Source organism: Leucoraja erinacea, chromosome 17, assembly GCF_028641065.1.
Source record: "Leucoraja erinacea ecotype New England chromosome 17, Leri_hhj_1, whole genome shotgun sequence".
Lineage (NCBI taxonomy): Eukaryota > Metazoa > Chordata > Chondrichthyes > Rajiformes > Rajidae > Leucoraja > Leucoraja erinaceus.
This window is the reverse complement of record NC_073393.1, coordinates 43,397,163-43,423,425: the sequence shown is the minus strand read 5'-3', so window position 1 is coordinate 43,423,425 and position 26,263 is coordinate 43,397,163. Positions and strand designations below refer to the sequence as shown.

Here is a 26,263-nt window from a genome sequence, read left to right as displayed (position 1 = left end):
GTGGGGAATGGAGAGGCAAAGGGACTGATTGTCCATAGTAAAGCCTAGGAACTGGAAGTTATTGAAGTGTTGGAGAACGTGCAAGGTGTCTTAGATGTAGATCAGAAGGGACTAGACAAAGTGGGACAAAATAGAATTAAGGTATTTGGAGAGGTGGGGCAGGGACAAGGAGTCCTGCTTGTGGATTTTTGGAAGAAATGGACAGTGCATGAAAATGAAATGAAATGAAATGATTCAATTTATTGTCATTGTCAGTGTACAGTACAGAGACAACGAAATGCATTTTTAGCATCTCCCTTGAAAGGGAGACACAGGGCGTCGCGGTGTGCCCGCGCCTGCCGCCGTAAATTTGGAGTGGGTAAGGGGAGTGGACACATGGAATAGGTTGATATTGTGCATGTTTGGGGAACTATGTGAGAGGGTATTTAGGGGAGATTGCTAAAATGATGAGGTCAGTGAGAGTCATAGACTCAAAGCCATAGAGTCATACAGAGTGGAAACGAGCCCATCGGCCCAACTCTCCCACACTGAACAAGTCCCATCTGCACTAGTCCCACCTGCCTGCTTATGGCCCATATGCCTCCAAACCTATCCTATGTACCTGTCTAAATGTTTCTTAAATGTTGCGATGGTGCCTGCCTCAGCTACCTCCTCCAGCAGCTCGTTCCATACACCCACCATCTTTTGCGTAAAAGTTACCCCTCAGGTTCCTATTAAACCTATCCCCCCCCCTCACCTTCAACCAATTACCTCTGATTTCTCTATTCTGAGCAAGAGATTATTTGTGTTAACCAGATCTATACCTCTCATGATCATGTACACCCCAGTAAAATCAAACCTCACCCTCCTGCGCTCCAAGGAATAGAGTTCTAGCCTGCTCAACCTCTCCCATGGTCTTGGAGATGGTGGCCTTGGGTTCGTCAGTGGGTCTAGGGAATTTGAAGGAATCCGAGAGTTGATGCTTGGCTCAGCATGGTGGTCACCTGCCAGACTACATCCGTACCTTCCTTGTCAGAGGGCCTGATGTCAGGATTGTTTCGAAGTGGGTAGAGGGCTATGTGTTAAGAGGGGATGAGATTGGAGTGGGTAAGGGGAGTGGACACATGGAATAGGTTGATATTGTGGCAGCAGTTGGAAATACAAAGACCCAGAAAGTGTAGAAGACTGCAGGAAATGTGCAGGAGGAGGAGAAACGTTCAAGAGGAATCCAAGAAGTAGTAGTGAAGTGGGCTGAGATTTATGTCATCATTAAATACGAATGAGATGCCAGAAGACTGGAAGGTGGCAAATGTTGTGCCTCTATTTAAGAAGAGCTGCAAGAAAAAACCTGGGAACAATAGGCCAGTGTGCCTAACATCTGTGGTTGGAAAGTTACCAGAGAGTAATCCGAGGGATTAGATATACGTGCACTTAGATAGGCAAGGGCTGATTGGGATAGTCAGCACAGTGTTGGACCGGGGGGGGGTTCGCGCCTCACAAATCCGACTGAGTTGTTTGATGGAGAAATCCAAGGTAGACAAAAATGCTGGAGAAACACAGCAGGTGACACAGCATCAATGGAGTGAAGGAATGGGTGACGTTTCGGGTCGAGACCTTTATTCAGACTGGAGCATTGTGCTCAGTTTTGGCCACGCTGTTCCAGGAAAGATGCCATTAAGCTTGAAAGAGTGCAGAGATTTACAAGGATGTTGCCAGGATTAGGGTCTGAGCTATAGGGTAGGCTGGGCCTTTCGTCCTTTCAGCACAGGAGGCTGAGGGGTGATCTTACAGAGGAGCATAAAATCATGAGGCAAATAGGGCGAATGTAGAGTGTTTTACCCAGAAGAGGAGAATCAAGTACCGAGAGCACATACGTTTAAGATGAGAGGGAAAGACGGAAGCTGGGGTACCTTTCTCACACAGAGGGTGATGACTAAACGGATTGAGCCGCAAGATGAAGTAGTTGAGGCAGGTACAATAACAACATTTAAAAGACATATGGACAGGTACATAGATGGGAATGGTTGAGAGGGATATGGGCCAAATGAAGATAATTGGGACTAGCTTAGATGGGACATCTGAGTTCGATGGACAAGTTGTGCTGAAGTGCCTGCCTACCGAAGTACCATCTGCTCAGGAAAGTTAAGGATGAGCAATTAAAATTAGATTAAATTGCATTAACCATTAAAAAAAACGTTAAACAAAAAAATGATAGTCATGAACGCGATAATAACAGCCCAATCAACTCACTGAATTTGAATTGTAATACTTTTGCAGAGCTTATTTGGCTTCCATTGCTGGTACTCTGATATCACAAAAATAACTCAACACAAACAATATTTGTACAACTGAAGAGGACAACGCACTATGCAGTACAATTCAGAAATGTATTCCAGCAGAGTCTATTTGCAGTACACTTCTAATTCGTGTTTTTACTCAATTTTTAATTGGGCTGCTGGGCAAGAATAACATTCCTTCTGAATTCTTGCCCATGAGAGCAAGGGTGAAGAGGAAGCACAATAAAAGGTCTCAATGGGTGAATGGAGATGATGTGATGAACTGTCCCAGTACAACAGAAGACTGGAAGAGAGTGGCGCTGGGCATTGTCACAAGATGGAACTTTCAGCACACATGTGGGGCAGTGGATGGCAAGCATGCCATTCTTGTCCCTGTCCCTCTCATTTTCCCTTTCGTACAGGATGGCATTCTGCTGGAACCATTCCTCAAGGTCCCCCTCCTGCTGCCTGGTGAAGGTGTAGGGCATAACCTTCCTCCAGCCCTCTCTCACCACCAATGGAGCATCTGCCTCTGATGCTATGTCAGACACAGGAGAAAGGCTGCTTTGCTGCCTTCAAATGAGGCAGTGAAGGATGGGGTGATGGTGGGGACATGTACTAGCACCCCGATCTCCTCCTCCAGGGGTCTCTCATGCAGGGCTACCTCCTCCTGCACTATCACCTCCTGGGGCATCACTTCCTGCCACTCCTCCTCCTGGGTGGGCAACACCTGCATGGCAGGTTTTTTTTAGGGTTGTGCCCTCCCCCTGCACTGCTGCCTTTTAGGTGCCATCTCTAAAACACGTCTCCTCTCCAAATAACTCTCCAGCTAAGAATGAACATGCCTTGGAGTGACAGAGGTGACGTTCTGCTGTTTAAATTACCTTTTTTTCCACCTCTATTACCTTGGACTGCCTCCGACCACCGAGCTATTACCTTCGACTGCCTCCGACCACCTACAACTAGCATCATGACCTACTACGACCTACCTACGAGTAAAAAGTATCCATTTTCTCCATGGCAACCTTTTTTTTTTACTCGTGGACATCTTTTATCAGGCTAGAAAAAAACAGTGCAACCTACTTGATGCCACGAGTGCGCGGAGACCACTCACGAGCATGAGAAAGGCCTCCTACGACCTCGTGGCGACCATGCTGCGTGTTTGAGTCAAGGGCAAACTCGGCAGAGGTCGCGAATTAAGTTGTGAAAGTGGGACGGGGGCTTTAAAAGGCCACACCAACGAACATGCCACCTACACTAATCCCACCTACCTGCGTATGGCCCATAACCCTCTAACCCTATCCTATCCATGTACCTGTCCAAATGTTTTTAAAATGTTGCGATTGTACCTGCCTCCTCCAGCAGCTAGTTCCATATACCTATCCTCCTTTGTGTAAAAAGGTTGCTCCTTGGGTTCTTATTAAATCGCTCCCTCCTCACCTTAAACTCATGTCCTCTGGTTCTTGATTCCCCTACTTTGGGTAAGACTTTGCGCATTTACCTTATCTATTCCTCTCGTGATCATATAGACCACTACATGATCACCCCTCATTCTCCTGGCATCAAGGAATAAAGTCCTATAGCCTGCTCAACCTCTCCTGAAAGCTCAGGCACTCGAGTCCTGGCAACATTCTTGTAAATTTCTAAGCACCCTTTCCATCTTAACATCTTTCTTATAGCAAGGCATCCAAAACTGAATACAATACTCTGCCACCTGTCATGCACTGTGCAGGTCCTGCCCTGTTTAAACTTCCCAAAACACAACACCTCGCATTTCTCTATATTAGACAATAGGTGCAGGAGTAGGCCATTCGGCCCCTCGAGCCAGCACCGCCATTCAATGTGATCATGGCTGTTCATCCCCAATCAGTACCCCGTTTCTGCCTTTTCCCCATCTCCCTAGACTCCGCTCTCTTTAGGAGCTCAGTCTAGCTCTCTCTTGAAAGCATCCAGAGAACCAGCCTCCATTGTCCTCTGAGACAGAGAATTCCACAGACTTACAACTCTGTGTGAAAAAGTTTTCCTCCTCTCCATTCTAAATGGCTTACCCCTTATTCTTAAACTGCAGCCCCAGGTTCTGGACTCCCCCAACATCGGGAACATGTTTCCTGCCTCTAGCGTGTCCAAACACTTAATAATCTTATATATTTCAATAAGATCCCCATTCATCCTTCTAAATTCCAGAGTACACAAGCCCAGTCACTCCATTCTATCAACATATGACAGTCCCGCCATCCCGGGAATTAACCTGGTGAACCTACGCTGCATTCCCTCAATAGCAACAGTCCTTCCTCAAATTGGGAGACCAAAACTGCACACAATACTCCAGGTGTTGTCTCACTGGGGCCCTGTACAACTGCAGAAGGACCTCTTTGCTCATACACTCAACTCCTCTCGTTATGAAGACCAACATGCCATTTGCTTTCTTCACTGCCTGCTGTACCTGCATGCTTACTTTCAGTGACTGATGAACAAGGACCGCCAGATCCCGTTGTACTTCCCCTTTTCCCAACTCTACTCCATTTAGACAATAATCTGCCTTCCTGTTTTTGCCCCCAAAGTTGATAACCTCACATTTATCCACATTAAGCTGCATCTGCCATGCATCTGCCCACTCACCCTACCTGTCCAAGTTACCCTGCATCCTCATAGCATCCTCTCCCTAGTTCACAGTGCCACCCAGCTTTGTGTCATCTGCAGATAACTGCAACCACAGCACCGAGCCTTGCGGTGCCCCACAAGTCACTGCCTGCCATTCCGAAAGGGGCCTGTTAATCCCTACTCTTTGTTTCCTGTCTGCCAACCAATTTTCTATCCATTGTCAGCACTCTACCCCCAATACCATGTGCTCTAATTTTGCCCACTAATCTCCTATGTGGGACCTTATCACATGCTTTCTGAAAGTCCAGGTACAGCACATCTACTGGCTCTCCCTAGTCCATTTTCCAAGTTACATCCTCAAAAAATTCCAGAAGATTAGTCGGGCACGATTTCCCTTTCGTAAATCCATGCTGACTCGGAACGATCCTGCTACTGCTATCCAAATGTGCCGCTATTTCATCTTTTATAATTGACTCAAGCATCTTCCCCACCACCAGGCTAACTGGTCTATAATTCCCCGTTTTCTCTCCCGCCTTTAAAAAGTGGGATAACATTAGCTACCCTCCAACTAGATAAACTGCTTCAACCACTCCTCAGTCCAAAAGCTCAACTGATCAAGATCCTATTGTAATCTTTGGCAACCATCTTTACTAACTATAACACCACCTAATTTTGTGTCATCTGTAAACATAATCATGTCTTGCATGTTCCCATTCAAATCATTGATATAGATGACATACAGCAATGGGCTATAGCACTGAACCCCAAGCAACACCACTAGACGCCCCATCCAAAAAACAACCTCCCACTATCACCCTTGGCTTTGTTCCATGATGCCAATGTTCTATACTGTCGGTTACGTCTCCTTGGATCCCATGTGATCTACTCTTCCAGAGTAGCCTACCATGTGAAACCTTATCAAATGCCTTGCTGAAATCCAGATACACAACTTGCTTTGTTAAAAAAAACCCTGTATTACCTGAATAGGCTCTTCTTCTTCACATTGGCCAGAAACTAAAAGATCACCATACTCTCCCATGCACCAAGCACCGACTTGTACAAGAGGTTGCTGTTGAAAGATAGTCAGTTAGAAACTGAAATATACTTAAAGACTGAAATAAAAATTTTGAGTCATAATCTATTAATTTATTAAACATTAAACGCAGATTAGTATCACATTCAGTATCTTTTCAGAGATATTGACCATGAATCAAATCTAAAGAACTAGGGTAGGATGGATCACTTTTATTCAAACACATACAAAAGTAAATAAGACTAACATTAACCTGCATTGGCACGTAGAAACAAAGAACTGCTGGTGCTGGGTAAAACACAAAAGGACACAAAGTATAGGAGTAACTCAGCAGGTCAGGCAGCATCTCAGGAGAACAGGGATAGGTGACGTTTCGGGTTGAGACCTTTCTTCAGATTAATTGTGGGGTGGGAGGCAGGGGAGAGAAAAGAAAGCTGGAAGAGGGACAAAGCATGGCAGGTAATAGGTCAATAGACAATAGGTGCAGGAGTAGGCCATTTGACCCTCCAAGCCAGCACTGCCATTCAATGTGATCATGGCTGATCATCCCCAATCAGTACCCCTTTCCTGCCTTCTCCCCATATCCTGACTCCACTATTTTTAAGTCCTATCTAGCTCTCTCTTGAAAGCATCCAGAGAACCCGCCTCCACCGCCCTCTGAGGCAGAGAATTCCACAGACTCACCACTCTCTGTGAGAAAAAGTGTTTCCTCGTCTCCGTTCTAAATGGCTTACTCCTTATTCTTAAACTGTGGTCCCTGGTTCTGGACTCCCCCAACATCGGGAACATGTTTCCTGCCTCCAGCGTGTCCAAGCCCTTAACAATCTTATATGTTTCAATGAGATCCCCGCTCATCCTAAACTCCAGAGTGTACAAGCCCAGCTGCACCATTCTCTCAGCATATGACAGTCCCACCATCCTTAACCTGGTAAACCTACGCTACACTCCCTCAATAGCAAGAATGTCCTTCCTCAAATTAGGGGACCAAAACTGCACACAATACTCTAGGTGTGGTCTCACTAGGGCTCTGTACAGCTGCAGAAGGACCTCTTTGCTCCTATATTTGATTCCTCTTGTTATAAAGGCCAACATGCCATTCGCTTTCTTTACTGCCTGCTTACTTTCATAGACTGATGCACAAGGACCCCCAGATCCCGTTGTACTTCCCCTTTTCCCCAACTTGACACCATTTAGATAGGTCGACATGGGCAAGGGTTTTTTTTTTTGACAGGCAGATGGTTGGAGGCAAAGGCCAGAGCTAAGAACAATAGGTGTGAGAGAGGTTTGTAGAGTTGCAGATTGTGAAGCCAAGGGGTGATAGTGGGAGAGGGAGGGGAAAGAGTAGAGGAAAACAATAGGTGGGAGTCCAGGTGGGAACACTGGATGCAGTAGATATAGTAAGAGGGGGTGCACATGAACCTCTGCCTCACCTGGAATGAATGCAGGGGTCCCTGGATGGAGGCGAGGGAAGAGGTAAAGGGACAGGTGTTACATCTCCTGTGGTTGCAGGGGAAGGTAGCTGGGGAAGGGGTAATTTGGATGGGATGGGATGAATGAACCAAGAAGTTGCCAAGAGAGCCGTCTCTGCTGAAAGTAGAAAGTGGTGGTGAGGGGAAGATCTGACATGATCCACCCAGATGTTTATGACTGAAGGAACAGGAACTTACGATGAAAACAACCTTGTGTAAATGTACACTGCAATCTCTGTGAATAGTTTAAGGCAGTCTGGGTAAATAACTTTTGTCATTTCTTATTCCCATCTGGTTGCTTTCTTATCATGTTGTTCAATGGTTTAATATTTTGAAATTTCTGGATAATTAGAATTTTTCAAAAGGAATGAGAAACAGATTCTCAGTGATCTTAAAAATGTAGGTATGGTCTAAAATTAATAGTTCTTAGATTTATGAACATTGAGAGATCTATCTCTCCCTCCGAACTCCATACTCCTGCCTTCTCCCCATAACTTCTGACACCTGTACTGATCATGAATCTACCTCTGCTTAAAAATATCAACTGACTTGGCTGCCACAGCCTTCTGTGGCAAATAATTCCACAGATTCACCACCCTCTGACTAAATACATTTCTCCTCATCTCCTTCCTAAAAGAATGCAGGATGGAATGGCTCGACCAAACTCCAGGGCACAGCAGCGAGACTGACATTAGGTTAACCAACAAATGGAATTAACTCATGCCTGATCAGAGGTTATTTACTATATTTTAAAATATGAATTCTCAGGATATGAATAGAAATTAGTTCATAATCAATTTGATAAAAATACTAATAAAAATTGAAACGGTAGAAGAAGGCACATTGATACAGTTTTAGATATTGGGGGAATTTATAGGTTGTGTGTCTAGAACATGAAAGTAACCCCAACACAAAAGATCAACCTGAAGGACAGTCCAGGGATGAGGGGCAGAAAGACCCTTCTAATAGTTTATGCATATTTATTTAAAATATAACTGGATGCTACCAAGAGAGACTTTTGTTCTGGAAACAGTTCTGAGGGGCTGATTGGTTGTTTTCCTCATTTTTGCACATCAGTGCACATCTCTCCACTTTAAATTACATGTGCAACACACTGGCCCAAAGCTAACTGAACCATTCTTATGCATGATAGAATCTAAAAGTCTAAGACAAACCTATTAAAAGTTTACCATTACAGTGCTAAAATATCAGTCATTAACTTTCTTGGCAATGATTTTTGCTTATATAGGAAGCACATAACTCAGTGATTAAGTAACTACTAGGACTGCTGTTCCATTAACTGATTAATTTTGAAAATGTTATCAATCATTCATTAATCACTTTGCCCCAATTAAAATTATTAATTTTCAAAAGGTTTGTAATTTTCAAATTTAAATTCATTCTTTCTTGGCAAATTTAACTTTATTTCACAAATGTAAACTGTCATTAGGTAAGATCTTAAAAACCATAAGGTATCAACGCTCATCACTCAATTATGGGTGCAATTTTGTGAGAGGCCAGCGTTTAAGCATCTTTCAGATTCAACTGAGCTAGGAGGAATTGTCATGATTGTCATGAGTGCTCTGTAAAGTTTTTCAAGTGTGCTTGGGCGTTTCAATGCGTTTTCCAGGCCAGCCATTTCTCACTTCAATATCTCCAAATGTCTTGTGGGTTTGAACATGACTCCATTGGTATCGGCTGATTTATGGAAAGGATGGCATCGAGATCTTCAGATTTACTTTGCTTCGCAGAGGACTCAGAGTGGTTATTATCTTCTTCACCATCATCATCAATTAATTAATCGTCTTTGTTTGAGAATAGTTGCATGTGAACGTTTCTTGCAATTTTGACAAGATCATTTTTTGGTGGGAATGCAAGTCAGGAGTTCCAGGCAGATTCACAATCCATTGGATCATCTAAGAACCTGAGGAGTCTTGAAATGCCTGTGTTTCTTCTGCTCAATCCTGACGTGAACAGCGTCACAGTTTTCTGCCGATATCACCAGGTTGCTGCTCCAGATTGGTCAGCATGAAATCAATTATTTTGTCAGCTTTGACTATGTTGTAATCACGCGTCCAAGGGTGAGGACACTCATTTCAACCAATCCCAAACTTTCATCAAGATCAAGTGCCAGCTGTAATTCAATTTCAGGCAGGAAAAGATGGCTGGATGAAATCTCACTAAGCACCATGCCATCTTTCAGTTCCAGAAACCTCCTCAGCATAGCCAACAATTAATTTTACCAGGTTTTGCAGTCAAAGATCAATGTAATCTTATTCCCTTGTTCAGGTTTGATTAGACTTTTCAGAAAATCATTTCTCACGTGTGAGTCGTGGAAAAAACTCGCAATTTGTCAGAATTTTCAGATCAATACCACAATGTTGACCATCCATGGAAGTTGACCATCAGCATCCATGGATTGATCTTCAACCCACTCGCTGATGGACTTATCGTTGCCTTTGTCCTCATCATCAGACTCCTCAAACATCTCTTCAAAGATGTCCTCTTCATTCTCGCCTTCACTATCATCAGCAGACAGTTAAATATCCACTTATACAACACATCAATCACAGCTAAGTGAATGCTATGCAAATGATGCAATTGCTGGAAAATGCCTGATTTTTACTGTTTCTTCATGACCCAGTTTCCATCAGTGGTCATCCTGACTACATGTTTTAATTCTTTTTCAGCAGGCATTGAACCATTGATTTATATCCCCAAGGCCAAAGAGCTTGTTAGTAAGATATATATTGAGACACATGTAGTGTTGATTTCTCTTTGAGATCCACTCAACTAAAGTGGTCCCCAGAAACATGGTCCCCTGATTCCAGTATTTCCTTCATTTCCTGCTGATTTTCAGACCTTGTGCCTTCCAGTCATTTTTGATGTCAACACTTTCTGCCAAAGTTGCAAACGGAATTCTGTGAAAAGCTGTCAAACGTGCAATAACAACCTCAGGGGTTTCTGTTGACTTCTTCCTGAAATGCGAAAGAATCGTTCTCCGATTTGTGAAGGATGGAATGCCAACTGACCTGCTTAAAGACATTAGGCCAAATCTGATGGCATGTTTGTGTTCCAGGTGAGTGATCTTTGAGTGATGACGGGGCTGACATTTGAATGTTGTTTGGCAATGTTGGCACTTCACTAAGTTCTTGTTCACAAGAAAGTTGTGCCAAACGTCTGACTTCTATCCTTGAAAGTCAATCCAGTTATTCGACATTTTGCTGTTTTAAATTTTCTGAATGCATTTTTACTCGACTGATTACGTTTATGTTTTTGCTTAGCTCTACTGGATAAACTGGCTGAAAAGTTACCAAACATTTATTACAAAGCAAGGAATCTTCATACCATCCTATTCTACTACTGCCTATAGAGAAGAGAGCTTATCAATTGAATCACTTTAATCAAGATTAATCATCGGTAATTAATCATTAATCACTTTTATCAAAAAACTGTTTAATCAGAACAGCGTCAATAACTACAACTTACAGTGCCCCCCCATAATGTTTGGGACAGACCCGTCATTTATTTATTTGCCTCTGTTCTCCACAATTTGAGATTTGTAATAGAAAAAAAATCACATGTGGTTAAAGTGCACATTGTCAGATTTTAATAAAGGCAATTTTTATACATTTTGGTTTCACCATGTAGAAATTACAGCTGTGTTTATACATAGTTCCCCCCATTTCAGGGTATAAGAGAGCTCTCAGCACCTAGTCTTTCCTCCAGTCTTTCCATCACCTTTGGAAACTTTTATTGCTGTTTATCAACATAAAGACCAAAGTTGTGCCAATGAAAGTCAAAGAGGCCATTATGAGACTGAGAAACAAGAATAAAACTGTTAGAGACATCAGCCAAACCTTAGGTTTACCAAAATCAACTGTTTGGAACATCATTAAGAAGAAAGAGAGCACTGGTGAGCTTACTAATTGCAAAGAGGCTCGCAGGCCAACAAAGACCTCTACAGCTGATGACAGAAGAATTCTCTCTATAAATAAAGAAAAATCCCCAAACACCTGTCTGACAGATTAGATACACTCTTCAGGAATCAGGTGTGGATTTGTCAATGATCACTGTCCACAGAAGACTTCATGAACAGAAATACAGAGGCTACACTGCAAACCACTGGTTAGATGTAAAAATAGGATGGCCGGGTTACAGTTTGCCAAGAAGTACTTAAAAGAGCAACCAGAGTTCTGGAAAAGGTCTTGTGGACAGATGAGATGAAGAATGCTGCCATCATAGCAAATCCCATACAATCCTTCGGATGAGACGGACGACATGTGGACAGAAGATGGAAATGCTCTTCTAAATGATAGACATGTGACAGCAAACAGTGAGCAGTTTTTGGATCAGGAGCTTGTATCCATCAGTGGAAGAACCACCTGCGGGGCTGGTGCCGGTGGAGAAATCACCCGTAAAGCCACCCGTCGAGTAAACACCCGTGAAGCCTGTGCCGGTTGAGACATTGCCTAGGAAGAAATCACCTGTGAAGTTTGTGCCAGTGGTGGCATCACCTGTAAAGAGTACCACAGAGGGGCCATAATGGACACATGCAAGACGGACCTGCAAGCCTAACCCCAGATATAAAGCATACAGTTACTTAATCATACTTTACGTTACTTTATTCTGCCTTGCTTTGCTGTAGTTATTAGTTACACTTTCACATCTATCCCCTGCGCGCGTTACCTATATGCATGCTTATTGTTTCAGTTGATGAGGCAGAAGCTAAAGGAGGATGTAAATCAATCATCATATTGCTGATCTGATCCATGCCAGGTTTTCACCGTGTCATCTTGTGGAATGCGTCTAGCTGGTGCGGCAGGTCGGGCTGATAAGAATGTGAAACTAAACGCAGGCTATTGCCCAGTGTCTGACTTTTATATGGATATTAAAGAACTTTATATGAAGTTAAATGACGTTGTTTTCATACAAAAATGGCCTTTAACAAAACCTGACAATGTGCACTTTAACACATGTGATTTTTTTTCTATTACAAATCTCAAATTGTGGAGTACAGAAGCAAATAAATAGATGATGGATCTTTGTCCCAAACATTATGGAGGGCACTTAAGTTTTAGAAAACTAAAACACCAAAGTTCACTTCAATCCATAATATAATTTAGTTTTTGGCACTTCAAGAATGTTCCATAACGGAACAATGAAATTCTTGCAGCAGCACAACAGGTCATCACAATCATGCTCAAATTTAACATTTCTTATTGTTTATATATACCTGAGAGATGTCTTCCCAGACTGCTTTGTAAAGTTTCTGTACAGTATAGGCATGCATTTCAACACCGTTTGTTATCAACTGGATCAAGTTAGGCACTGCATCATCTCTTACATAACTTCCAGCCTGAAATTAAAAGAAAAAAAAAAGACGTTTTACAACTCTGGTTAGCACTTTGTGAAAATCTTTATTGACAGTAGCTGTACTCCAAACTTAAATGAGATAACAGGAAATTATAGCAGGATTTTCATCAGCTGGGAACTGGGCTGCAGAATGACTATGGACATTTAATGCAGATAAGTGCCAGGTGTTGGGTTTCAGGGAGTTAAAACAAGTCAGGACCAGCATAATGAATGATAGGGCCCTGGGACGTGTTGTAGAGCAGAGGGATCAATGAGTATAGATATATAGGTTGCACAGTGGCGTAGCAGTAGAGTTGCTGCTTTACAGTGCCAGAGACCAGGGTTCGATTCTGACCACGCATGCTTGTCTATATGGAGTTTGCACGTTCTCTTCGTGGCCTGCATGGGTTTTCTCCACGAACTTCAGTTTCTCCCACACTCCAAAGACGTACAGGTTTGTAGGTTGAGAAGGAACTGCCCAAGATCCAAAGCGTCCCACTTCATCTGTGAAACACGGTGGTGGGGTGTTATGGCCTGGGCATGTATGGCTGCTGAAGGTACTGGCTCACATATCTTCATTGATGATACAACTTCTTGGTGTATGTATAAACACTGCTGTAATTTCTACATGGTGAAACCAAAACGTATAAAAATGGCCTTTATTAAAATCTGACAATGTGCACTTTAACCACATGTGATTTTTTCTATTACAAATCTCAAATTGTGGAGAACAAGAGGCAAACAAATAAATGATAGGTCTTTGTCCCAAACATTATGGAGGGCACTGTATATAAAATTATGAGAGGCACAGATAGGAAGGACAGTCAGACACTTTTCCCAGATGGAAATAACAAATACTAGAGGACATAGCTGTAATGTGAAAGAAGCAAGGTTTCAAGGAGATGTGGGGGACAAATGTTATTTTACACAGAGGATGTTGACTGTCTGGATAGGGCTGCTGGGATGGTGATTGAGGAAAACATGATAGTAGCCTTTAACAGACTGTTGGAAGATATATGGATATGCAGGGATGAAGGGCATCAATTTCAGCACAGACATTGTGGGCCGAATGTCCTGTTTGTGTGCGGTTACCATTATAGAGTTATAGAATCATACGGATGAAAACAGGTGTATGTTCTATGCTTCTTCTTGGTTTGCCATCATTGTTATTGTTAGTTTACATTAAAGCTAAATGGATTATTAACTTCCTATTACTACCTTCAAAATGCTGAAAATTCAGTTTCCCCCAAAGTTAGAAGCTTCAGCTCGATGATCTAAAATTGCAGGCAGCTTAGACAAAATAACCATGATATGAACCCTCAGCAAACAACGTAGTGAAACGGCCAAGGCAGGTTTATACAGGTGACTCCCACATTACGGCTACTCAGGTAGCAGAAACGTGCCCTGCGAGAATCCACAAATCACTCCCCATAATTCAAGATATGAGATAAAATTCACTCTAATTGAATTTCTATGAAATAAGGTAAAGATGGCAAAGTATTATAATGGTTGTAATGGATCTTTGTTCAAACAATACAAAACTACACTGGGCATTGCAGTCTTCCCATGGCCCATCTTTTCCTTCAGACATTTACCTAGTTAAAAATACGCAACGGTTACAGAAATTAAGACAAATTCAATCCAAGAGACCAGAGCTTAGAGCACATACCCCAAAAGTTATCAACACATAGATGTTTCACAAAATAAATGCTGCTGCTTAAGCCAAGGCTATACCTACTGTTGTTAAGACTTTCATGATGGTGTCAATGTGCCACCTCTTGGATGGTGCATATCTAATTAAGAAACATAGAATTAAATTAATTTTTCATGCCAATAGAATCAATACAATTCCTTTAATTGCCCAAGCTATATTCTTGCTAAATAGTCAATTGGCAAATACCTTTATTGAGAGAAACTATATTGGTAATTACAGGTATGAAGTGAAAATTCTTAATGCAAAAATAATTGCTACTAGTTTAAAATACTCAAGAAACTTGGTCCAAAGGAACTTAAAACCCCTAAGAAAACATCCAAACTCATATTTGAAATGCCAAAATGGTATTTGTTAGCAAATAAATCTGAAGGTAATAAAAATGATGCACTTTTTCTGGGGATTTACCAAATGATAAATGATCCTGAAGAGTCAAGACAGTTCACATATGCTTTTGTATGTTAATCAATAATTATGGGTTACTGCTCTGAGATAGGGCTTGACTATTTAAAATAGAGGCCAACTCTCTTTGCAGTAAAAGGTAGTCACTAAAGCTTGAAAAGCAACAGCTAAATGAGAGATTTGTAACGGCAAAGTCTGGGGCAAAATAATAAACTGCTGAATGAACTCAGCAGGCTAACGGAGAAGCAAAGGGGGCATAATGAAGTTGTGGATGCATCGGAACGGGGGATGGGGTGAAAGAGGAAAGATGGACAATACAGTCTACTCTCGTTCACGATCTCTTTATAATGGATGTTGGTTCTAGTGGACGGAGTGTCCCCACAGTAATCACACACCATTGTCTCTTTAAGAACACAGGCTGCTCGTTACAGTTCAGGAATTCATTTAAATTGACAAGCAACTGCTTTGATCCAACACTTGTGCAATGATATTCTATAAAACGATGTAACTAACAGCCTTTAGTATATTTAGCTTACAGTGTCAAAAACTCATGTTTAGCTTATAGTAAAGAGCGCTGTATTTGAAACTAACTCGCTCTTTCACGGAGTCTAGCGGACAATCAGCAATAACAAATTTTACAAAACACTGCAATATCGAATGCAATACACAAAGGTGACAACCAATTTAACAATTAACAAAATATAATATCTGTACACAAATTTAGATTTTACTTTGGACTTTAGGCTTACAGCACGGAAACAGGCCCAAATTAACCTTATATTTATTCCCACAAAACTGTACAAGTGCACAATTTGATGTTTTTGGGTATCTAATATTTGTACTTAATCAGTATCAAACTGGCAATGCATTTGTACAGCTCTCAGAATTTCAAGCCTTACTTTTCTCCTGCAAGAAAGATGCTCGATGCACAATCAGCTTTGAAATCAGGATCACATAAATCCAGGAAATAGAGTAATTCCTTCATCATTCCTCTAATGTTATTCCCATTTACAAGAGCGAAGCTCAGTTCCATTGCACGCCTAAACAGACAAATACAGAAAACAGTTTTATATGCTATTTGAATACACAGAAAGACAACTTTCTAGCATGACAATTGTTGAAATCATAAACTGTGTAGGAAGGTACTGCAGATGCTGGTTTAAACTGAAGAGTGACACAAAAAGCTGGAGTAACTCAGCGGGAGAGGCAGCATCTCTGGAGAGAAGGAGTGGGTGACGTTTCGGGTCGAGACTCTTCTTCAGACTGTCTGAAGAAGGGTCTCGACCCGAAATGTCACCCACTGCTCCTTTCCAGAAATGCTGCCTGTCCGGCTGAGTTTCTCCAGCTTTGTGTCTATCTTGGAAATTATAAAGTGTTGGGTGAGCCACATTCATAGCCACACCTCCAGGAATCCAATATAGACTTTCTGTTAAGGGCCTATCCCACTGTACGAGGCAAATCAAGAGTTCTCCTGAGTTTTTCACCCGATTCAAACTCGGAGAATGTCCGTAGTGGGTCCGTAGGAGTTCGTGAATGTCCCGTAGCGGCTCGTACGAGTAACGGTAGGTACTCGGGAAATCCGATAAACTCGTGACGTTTTTTCAACACTGAAAAATGTCCACGAGTAAAAAAATACTCGTGATGAAAATAATTGTTACTTTTTACTTGTACGAGCCGCTACGAGAAATCCACGAACTCCTATGGACCCGCTATGGACATTCTCAGAGTTCGAATCGGGGAAAAACTTGGGAGAACTCTTGAATTGCCTTGTACAGTGGGACAGGCCCTTTATATAGCAAAATAAGCAAATTACATCTCAGGTGTATTGAACCAGTAATGGTGAATTTCATAAATCTTTATATTCAGTAAACTTTAGCATATTTCAAAATATGAGATCATCAAAATTTGTTGACTAAATGCTCATCACAGCAGTTTAATTGTAATGAACTGAGTACAAAATAGAGGCACAAAGAACTGCAGATGCTGGAATGTTGAGCAAAGCAAAGTGTTGGAGGAATTGTTGCAGGTCAGGCAGCATCTGTGGAATGAATTGATAGGCAATGTTTCGGATTACTGGATCCACGACCATAAAGCATTACTGGATCCACAAAGTTAATCTTATGATAGCAAAATCACAGGCTAATACTTTGTAATAACTGCATAACAATATTTTATGTGGGGAAAATGAAATATACAATATTCAAATTTCCAAGACAGTGATTTTACCGTTTAATAGACACATCCAAGTCCTTCAAACAATCCACTATTGTACTTCTATGCCTTTGGACTGCATTATGATCTGTTTGGACAGTTTTGAGCAGCGATGTTAGTGCCACATACCTTACGATGATGGAAAAGAAAAATTCTGTAAGTTTAAAATCGTTCATAATAATCCTATACATTTCAAAATAGCTTGATCCAAACACAAACCCAACACAAAATGAGCATGCAACAGGTGAAGGGTATAATTAGGGCTATTGAGTCAATACAAATGTAGTGATTAAGCATACAATGAACATATTTTGTAATAATCACAGGTCTAATTGCAGTAACAAATAAGTGAATATCACTTTTTTGCCTTTAATTATGAATTGTGAAATAGGATATGGTTTGTCTTAAATATTTTAACGTATATAAAATTATGACAGGGTAGACAGTCAAAATGTTTTTCCCAGTGTAGAAATGCTAAAGGAGATGCTATTTATTTGCACAAAGTGGTGGCTGCACTGCCACTGATGGAGGCATATGCAACAGTGGAATTTAACAGGCTTTTAGATAGGCACATAGATATGCAGGGAATGTAGAAAAATGCATCACATGCAGGCAATATTCAGCACGGACATCTCGGGCCAAAGAGGCTGTTCTTGTACTGCAATGTACTAACTATATCTATTATGTTTTTGTTGAAGAAGTAACCAAAAGGTTGACAAGGCCAAGGCTGTCTACATTGACTACAAATGGCCTGAAGGTGCTGATATCGTAGATGGGAAAAAAAGAGTTGTTAAAAATAATAGCAGACTCTTGATCAGCTGGGCAAGTGGGCTGAGGATTGGCTTATGGGGTTTTATACAGATAAGTGAAATGATGTTACATTTTGAGGAAGTCAAACCAGCGCAGGACCTTCACAGTGAATGGTAGGGCCCTGGAAGGTTTAATTTAGAGCTACAGTGCGGAAACAGGCCCTTCGGCCCACGCCGACCAGCGATCCTCGTGCACTAACACAAGCCTACACACACTGAGGACAATTTACACTTATACCAAGTATACAAACCCAAGCCAATTAACCTACAAACATGTACGTCTTGAGTGTGGGAGGAAACCGAAAATCTCTGAGAAAAGCCACGCGGTCACGGGGGAGAAGGTACAAACTCCGTACAGACAGCACCCGTAGTCGGGATCGAACCTGGGTCTCCAGCGCTGCCAAGCGCTGTAAGGTAGCAACTCTACCTCTGCGCCATCTTTCTTAGAGCAGAGGGATCTCGGAGTAAAGGTACATAGATCCGTGAAAGTGCCGTCACAGGTAGTTAGGGTTGTAGATAGAGTGGTAAGGGCAGCTTTTGGGGCATTGGCATTCATTTGTCAGTGTATTGAGTATAAAGTTGGGATATTATGTTAGAGTTGTACAGACATTGATGAGGCTGCATTATGGAGTACTGTTTTGGTCACCCTACCATAGGAAGGATGGCACAAAGCTGAGTGCAGTGAAGATTTACAAGGATGTTGCCAAGGTAGTAGAATCAAGAACTAGAAGATATAGGTTTAAGGTGGGAGGGGTAAGATTTGGTTTAGAGATACAGGGTGGAAGCAGGCCCCTTTGGCCTAACGAATCCTCTCTGACCAGCAAACACCTGTACACTAGTTTTATTCTGCGCACCAGGCCCAATTTACGAGGCCAATTAACCTACAAACCCAGACAAGAACCCACATGGTCACAGGAAAAATACAAACTCCATACAGACAGTACCCACAGTCAGGATTAAACCGGGTTCTCTGGCATTGTCATGCAGCAAGCCTACTGCTATGTTTAGTTTAGAGATACAGCGTGGAAACAAGCCCTTCGGCCTACCGAGTCCACACAGAACAGTCATCAATCACCCGTACACTAGTTCTATTCTACACACGGGGGACAATTTACAGAAACCAATTAACCTACAAACCCGCACATCTTAGGATGTGGGAGGAAGCCAGAACACCCAGAGGAAACCTGCGCAGTCACACCTTTTCCACCAAGGGTGGCAGGTATATGGAACGAGCTGCCAGAAGAGGTAGTTGTGGTAAATAGTATAACAGCATTTAAAATAAACTTGGGCAGGTACATGGACATGAAGGACTTTGAGGGATATGGACCAAATCTGAGCAAATGGGAGTTGCAGCTTGGTCTTGGTCAGCATGGACATGATCGGCTGATGAGCCTGTTTCCGTGCAGTATGACTCTATATTACTGGAGGTTATGTTTGAATACTCTAAGCAGGTCCCAATCTCTAGACTCACATTTTCATGTTTTTACTAATCTATATTTAGATTCCAATAAATTTAAATGTCATTAACTGTGGGTGAAATCCCATTGCGCCAGTTAGGTAAACATTGAAATATACTTTGCTAATGATGCAGTTACATCATATAATGTACTAAAACTACATGAATATGTGCTGCTTGTACTTCACTGCTAACTTTTGTATTCTAAACTCAGGTTAAAAAAAGCACGATCATCCTATAGAAAATGATTTATAACATGAATTAATGCAATATTTGTGCTCCAGTAGTCTTGATGACAAATCAGCTACTCTGGAGATTGCAGGGGAAAATTAGCACCATAGGCCATATGGACATTTTTTGCAAGCACAAAACAGACCAACATTCAATACAAGGTCTCAGGGTTACTGTAGCCCACAGATCTAGAGTAATGCTGTTATCCCACAAATTGATAAGATTCGTTTTAGAGCAAGCGACCCAATACGCCTCTTAGGACAACCCAATTTATATAAAAACTAAGCAAAAGTGTTTTTTCTCATTTATTAAACACACTCGGCTGTTGTCAATATATACAGATTTAACAAAACTGCTTAAGGTTACAAACATACCTAATATTTTTGTCATTGTTTAGCAAGAATCGTCCCAAGATATTGATGGCTAAAACCTGTAAGGAATCAAATAGTACGGCATTTATATTATTAATTATGCATAAAGTCAAACGGCCTAAATGATTGGAGGTTTCGATATTTATGTCATTTAAACTTTTCTGCCACAGTGCTAATTATGATATTTCTATTCTTTACCTTTTCTGGGACATGATAGAATAGTCTCTGCACAAGTGCATGTTATATCAATTCATTTTAATATTAATTAATTAAAATCAGTCTGAAGAAGGGTCTCGACCCGAAACGTCATTAATTCCATCGCTCCATAGATGCTGCCTCACCCACTGAGTTTCTTCAGCATTTTTGTCTACCTTTAATATTAATTACAAGTTTGCAACTGTAGTTACAGTACACACATTTTGATTGAACTATGCAATATTTTCAAGGACCTCACCAACGAATTATATAACTGCAACATGACCTCCCAACTTCCATGCTAAATACTCTGACTGATGAAGGCTCGATGTGCCAAAAGCCTTTTTGACCACCCATTCTACCTGTGATGCCACTTCAAGGAACTACGTACCTGCACTCCTGGATCCCTCTACAAAATTCCCCAGAGCCCTACCATTCACTGTGTCAGTCCTGCCCATGTTAGACTTTCCAAATTGCAAAAACCTCACATTTCTCTGTATTAAATTCCATCAACCATTCCTCGTGATCAAGATCCTGCTGCAATGTTTGACAACCATCTTCACTACTTACAATACCACCTATTTCTGCAAAATTGCTAACCATGCCATGTACGTTCTCATCCAAATCATTGATATAGACAAACAGCAATGGCCTCAGCACAAAACCCTGAGGTACACCATTAGACACAGGCCTCCCATCCGAAAAGCAGTATTCCACTATCACTCTCTGCTTCCTATCATCAAGCCAATTTTCTATCCATTCAGATACCTCCCCTTGGATCCCATGTGATCTAACCTTCCAGAGCAGCTTATCATGTGGAACCTTGGCGAATGCCTTACTAATATCCATATGTATAACGTCTACAGCACTGCCTTCAACGACATTTTTGTTCACATCCTCAGTAAACTCAGATTTGTGAGACATGAACTCCCAGGAACAAAACCATGTTGACTATCCCCAAACTTGTCCATCTAAGTGCATGTTTGTCATATCCCTCAGAATACTCTAACAACTTTCCGACCACAGATGTTAAGCTCACTGGCCTGTAGTTCCAAGACGTTTCGTGCAGCTCTTCTTAAAAAGAGGCACAATGTTTGCCTCCCTCCTGTCTTCCGGCACCTCACCTATATTTAATGACGACTCATAAATCTCAGCGAGGGCTCCTGCAATTTCCTCTCTAGCTTCCCCCAGGGAGATCAGATATATCTGATCAGGCTCCACAGATTTGTCTGTCCTCATGCACGTCAAGACCATCAGCACATGACTTCCCCAAGTTCCTCCATCCTCTTGCCTTTCTCCTCAATAAAAGCAGAGGAGAAATATTTGTTAAAGACCTGGCCCATCTCCTGTGGGACCACAAAGAGTTGACTGCTCTGATTACCGAGGGGTCCCACTCTCTCCAGTTACTCTTTTTTCCTATCTGTGCTTATAAAATCTCGGGATTATCCATATTGCTATCTGCCAGAACTATCTCCTGGCTCCTTTTTGCCCTTCTGTTTCCATTTTTAGATTACTCCTTTGTTCCCAAAGCTCCTTCAGGGATACGCTTATAGGCTGCCTATACATGCCCCATGCCTCCTTCTTGCTCTTGACCAAAGCCTCAATTTCTCTTGTCAACCAGGCTTCCTCACCCTTGTCTCGAACAGGGACATGCATGTCCTAAACTCGTCAGCAGACTTTTAAAAACATTCCTTTCCCGACTTTTCTTTTCCATCAAATAACATACTCCAATAAACTTGAGCGAATTCCTGGCTCATTCCCTCAAAGTTGGCCTTGCCCCAATTTAGCATTTTAACTCGTGGGCGCGCTATGTCCCTACCATAATTATCTAAACCTAATAGAATAGTGGTCAATGGATCCAAAAGGCTCATCCAGGAGCATTTCATACACTTGCCCCTCCCAATTTCCCAAAACCAGATCAATCAAGTGTCAGACCCTCAACATGTTGCCGGAGGAAATTTTCCTGTACATGTTTAACAAATTCCACCTCATCGAAACCTTTCACAATATGATATTCCAGGTCAATGTTGGGAAAATTAAAATCCCCTACGACAACCTTACCTGCAACTGTCTGCAATCTCCTGGCACATTTGCTCTTCTAATTCCCGTGGACTACTTTGAGGTTTCTAGTACACCCTCAACAAGGTGATCATCCCTTTCGTGTTCCTCAGGTCCACCCATATAGACTCACTAGACGAACCGTCCGAAATGTCACCTCTGACCACTGCCGTCTTGACATCCTCCTTAATCACTAATGCACCTCTCTCTCCTCTTTTACCCGTATCTCTGGTAGTGAGTTCCATATACCCATCACCCACCCTTGTTGTAGAAAAAGTTGTCTTTCATGTTCCTATTCAATCTTTCCCCTCTCACCATAAACCTATGCCATCTGGTTCTTGATTCATCTACTCTAGGTAAATGACTGCGCATCTATCTATTCCCCTCGTAATCTTATATACCTCTATAAGATCACCCCTCATCCTCCTGGGCTCCAAGGTATAAAGTCCTAGCCTGCTCAACCTCTCCTTATAGCTCAGGTGCTCGAGTCCTGGCAACATAATTTTAAATCATCTCAGTACCTTTTCCAGTTTAACAACATCGTTCATATAACAGGGCGAGCAAAACTGGACATAATACTGCAAATGTGGACTCACCAATGTCTTGACAATTGTAACATTGAAACTTCTATACTCAATACGCTGACTGATGGCCACTGTGCCAAAAGGCTTCTTGACCACCCAATCTAACTGTGACGCAACTTAAGGAACTATGTACCTCCGCACAACAAACACTCTGAAGACCTTTTGGTTTGAGACAGGTCTCGACCCAAAACGTCACCCTTTCCTTCTCTGCAGAGATGCTGCCTGTCCTGCTGGGTTACGCCAACATTTTGTCTATCTTCTGTTTAAACCAGTATCGGCAGTTCCTTCCTACACTAATCTGTATCAAATACCATTAACTATTCCAAAGCCCAAATGCCTATCTGATCAAGATCCTGCTGCAACCTTTGATAACCATCTTCACTATTTACGATGCCACCCACTTTCATGTCATCTGCTAACTTACTAACAATGCCTTGTACATTCTCATCAAAATTGTTGATATAAACCACAAACAGCAATGGGTCCAGCAGCAGTCCCAGAGGCACACCACTTGTCACAGGCCTTCAGTCCAATAAACAACCATCTACCATCACTCTCTGCTTCCTTTCATGAAGCCAATTCTCTATCCAGTCGGCTAACTCTCCCTGGATCCCATGCGATCTAACCTTCCACAGGAGCCTACAATGCAGAACCTTTTCAAATGCCTTGCTGATGCCTATATAGACAACGTCTATGAATATGCCCTTATCAGTCTTTAGTTACTTCTTCAAAAAACTCAGCTTACTTATAAATCTTCTCTGCACTCTTTCCAGCTTAATGGCATCTTTCCTATAGCAGAGTTGTAAGTACAATATGTTGTAAGTGTTCTATTGTTCTGTGAATGCAAAAAATTGTATCTGTAAAATAATTCCCAGCGACAATTGGCCAATGCACTCATTAAAGATATCCTCCAATGCCGAGCGTCTCTGCTCCACAGCTCAGGCAGAGGGCTTCTGACTACAAAAATAAAAATGTTCATCTGATTCCCTCTATATCCTCTCCACCCTTAAACCTATGCCTTGTGGTTTTAAACACTTGGGAAATTGATCCCTTTGGTTACGAGTTCAATCAAGAGCTTCCTCCCCTCCAAGCAAATAAATCCAACCTTTCCAGTTCGATCTCATAACCAAAATATTCCATCTAGTAATTTTTCTCTGCGCTATCTCTAGTGTAATACCGGTGCCCAAGAAGAGCAAGGTGACGTGCCTCAATGACTATCGACCAGTTGCACTAACGTCTGTGGTGATGAAGTGCTTTGAGAGGCTGATCATGGCGGAAATCAACTCGTACCTCGACAAACACCTGGACCCACTATAGTTTGCTTACTGCCACAACAGATCAACGGTGGATGCAATCTCACTGGCTCTCCACTCCACTCTGGACCACTTGGACAACAAAAACTCACATGTCAGGCTACTATTCATTGACTACAGCTCGGCATTTAATACCATCATCCCCTCCAAGCTGGTTACCAAACTCTCAGATCTGGGTCTCTTGTGCATCCCTCTGCAATTGGATCCTCGACTTCCTCATTCACAGACCACAGTCTGTCCGTATTGGTGGAAATGTGTCATCCTCGATAACAATCAGCACGGGAGCACCTCAAGGCTGCGTGCTCAGCCTCCTGCTGCACTCACTCTATGCTCATGACTGTGTAGCCGGACATATTGCGAACTCAAGTTCGCCAACGACACCACTGTTGTGGGACGTATCACTGATGGGGACGAGTCAGAATATAGAAGTGAGATCGACCGACTGACCAAATGGTGCCAGCACAATAACCTGGCCCTCAACACCAGCAAAACCAAGGAACTGATTGTGGACTTCGGAAGGGGTAGTATGGGGACCCACAGTCCCGTTTATATCAACAGGTCGATGGAGGAAAGGGTCAAGAACTTCAAATTCCTGGGCATGTATATTTCCGAGGATCTCTCCTGGTCCCAGAACACGGATGCAATCATAAAGAAAGCACATCAGCGCCTCTACTTCCTGAGAAGATTACGGAGAGTTGGTATGTCAAGGAGGATTCTCTCGATCTTCTACAGATGCACAGTAGAGAGCATGCTGATCGGTTGCATTGGGGCTTGGTACGGCAACCTGGGCATCCAGGTGCGGAAAAGGCTGCAAAAAGTTGTAAACACTGCCCAGTCCATCATAGGCTCTGACCTCCCTACCATCGAGGGGATCTATCACAGGCACTGCCTCAAAAAGACTGCCAATATCATCAAGGACCCACGGAAATTGGGCCACACACTCATCTCTCCGCTGCCATCAGGTAGAAGGTACAGGAGCCTGAAATCTGCAACATCCAGGTTCAGGAACAGCCTCTTCCCCACAGCCATTAGACTGTTAAACACAACTTCAAACAAACTATGAACTATAACAGCCTATTGCAGTGTGTGTGTGTGTGCGCGTGTATATATGGTCACACTGATCTGATCTGTATTTATGCCTAAACTATTCTGTCGTGCTGCAGCAAGCAAGAATTTCATTGTCTATCCGGGACACATGACAATAAACTCTCTTGACTTGAAATCAATATATTATGAGAACTACAAATCATCAGAGTAGTCCACCATTTCATAGTACTCCCCTCGTCAAAATTGTGCCGGAGTGTGGCAGCATTTTGCAAGGAGCAGATCTGGTCAAGACTAAAAGTCATTTTGAACTTGTTAAAAGAAGCAGAACAAATTAGTGTGAAACAGTCAAGAGGGGGAAGGGGAAACAAAAGGAGGAACCGGCATGCTTTGTAACTTTGTCAGCGGTGTAGGTGGCCACTATTTGTATACATTGAGTATACAAGCAAAGAATTTCACTGTGCCTAGTCACATGTGGCAATAACGTATTCCATTCCACTATTCCATTCCAAGCTACACTACATTTGAATGGATTAGCGCTATTGCAATGTACTGATTGCAACCGAGTCCCCATTCGGCAGGGCAACTCTCAACCCCGATGCCTATACAGTGTGTTCATGAACTGAAAGCTCCAGGGAGGCGTCCATTGTGCCAAGAGATATGGTTATCAGGGTGGTCTGCAAGCGAGATTGCAGTGCAGGGAAATACGGACACCGACCCCTCCCTACCCACTCCAACAACTCCCTAGCATCCAATAGGCCAATGTACAGCCCCTAGAAAATAAGATTGCGAACTTAAGGGCAAGATTACTTTACCAAAGGGGACATGAGGGAATGCTGTGTGCTCTGCTTCACAAAGGTGTATCTCACCCCCAGTTCTCCATTCTGAGCTTTCCAGCACAAAGGTGTTGCCATTCATTGCATGGACCAGATGGCGTTATTGGGGGAAGGGAGACACGGCAACATCTGCCCCATGATAAACTCTTTGTAGACAATGGTCTTGTCCAATTCCTTCTCCCTGCACTTGGAACATCTAGCAATGAAGTACCATCTCCTCTATTTCCCAAGAAAATTCACCTCCATCATTATGAGTTGGTGCATAGGAGACCCGGATTCAATCCTAACCTCAATGCTATCAGTGGCATACGCAAGTTCTTCCTGAAAAC

The 26,263-nt window shown here is 42.3% G+C and overlaps 1 protein-coding gene across 1 annotated transcript in view; it reads right to left on the bottom strand.

Annotated features, from left to right (window-relative positions):
- The window catches only part of ap1g1 (adaptor related protein complex 1 subunit gamma 1), a 137,678-nt gene that overhangs the window by 37,132 nt on the left and 74,283 nt on the right, over positions 1 to 26,263 (bottom strand). Inside the window, exons 10-15 of the mRNA XM_055649065.1 lie at positions 19,908 to 19,963; positions 17,053 to 17,166; positions 15,726 to 15,866; positions 14,452 to 14,506; positions 12,595 to 12,717; positions 5,836 to 5,925 (exon numbers count right to left, since the gene is read on the bottom strand). Coding sequence (XP_055505040.1) covers positions 5,836 to 5,925; positions 12,595 to 12,717; positions 14,452 to 14,506; positions 15,726 to 15,866; positions 17,053 to 17,166; positions 19,908 to 19,963 — 579 coding nt within the window. The remainder of the gene's footprint in view (positions 1 to 5,835; positions 5,926 to 12,594; positions 12,718 to 14,451; positions 14,507 to 15,725; positions 15,867 to 17,052; positions 17,167 to 19,907; positions 19,964 to 26,263) is intronic.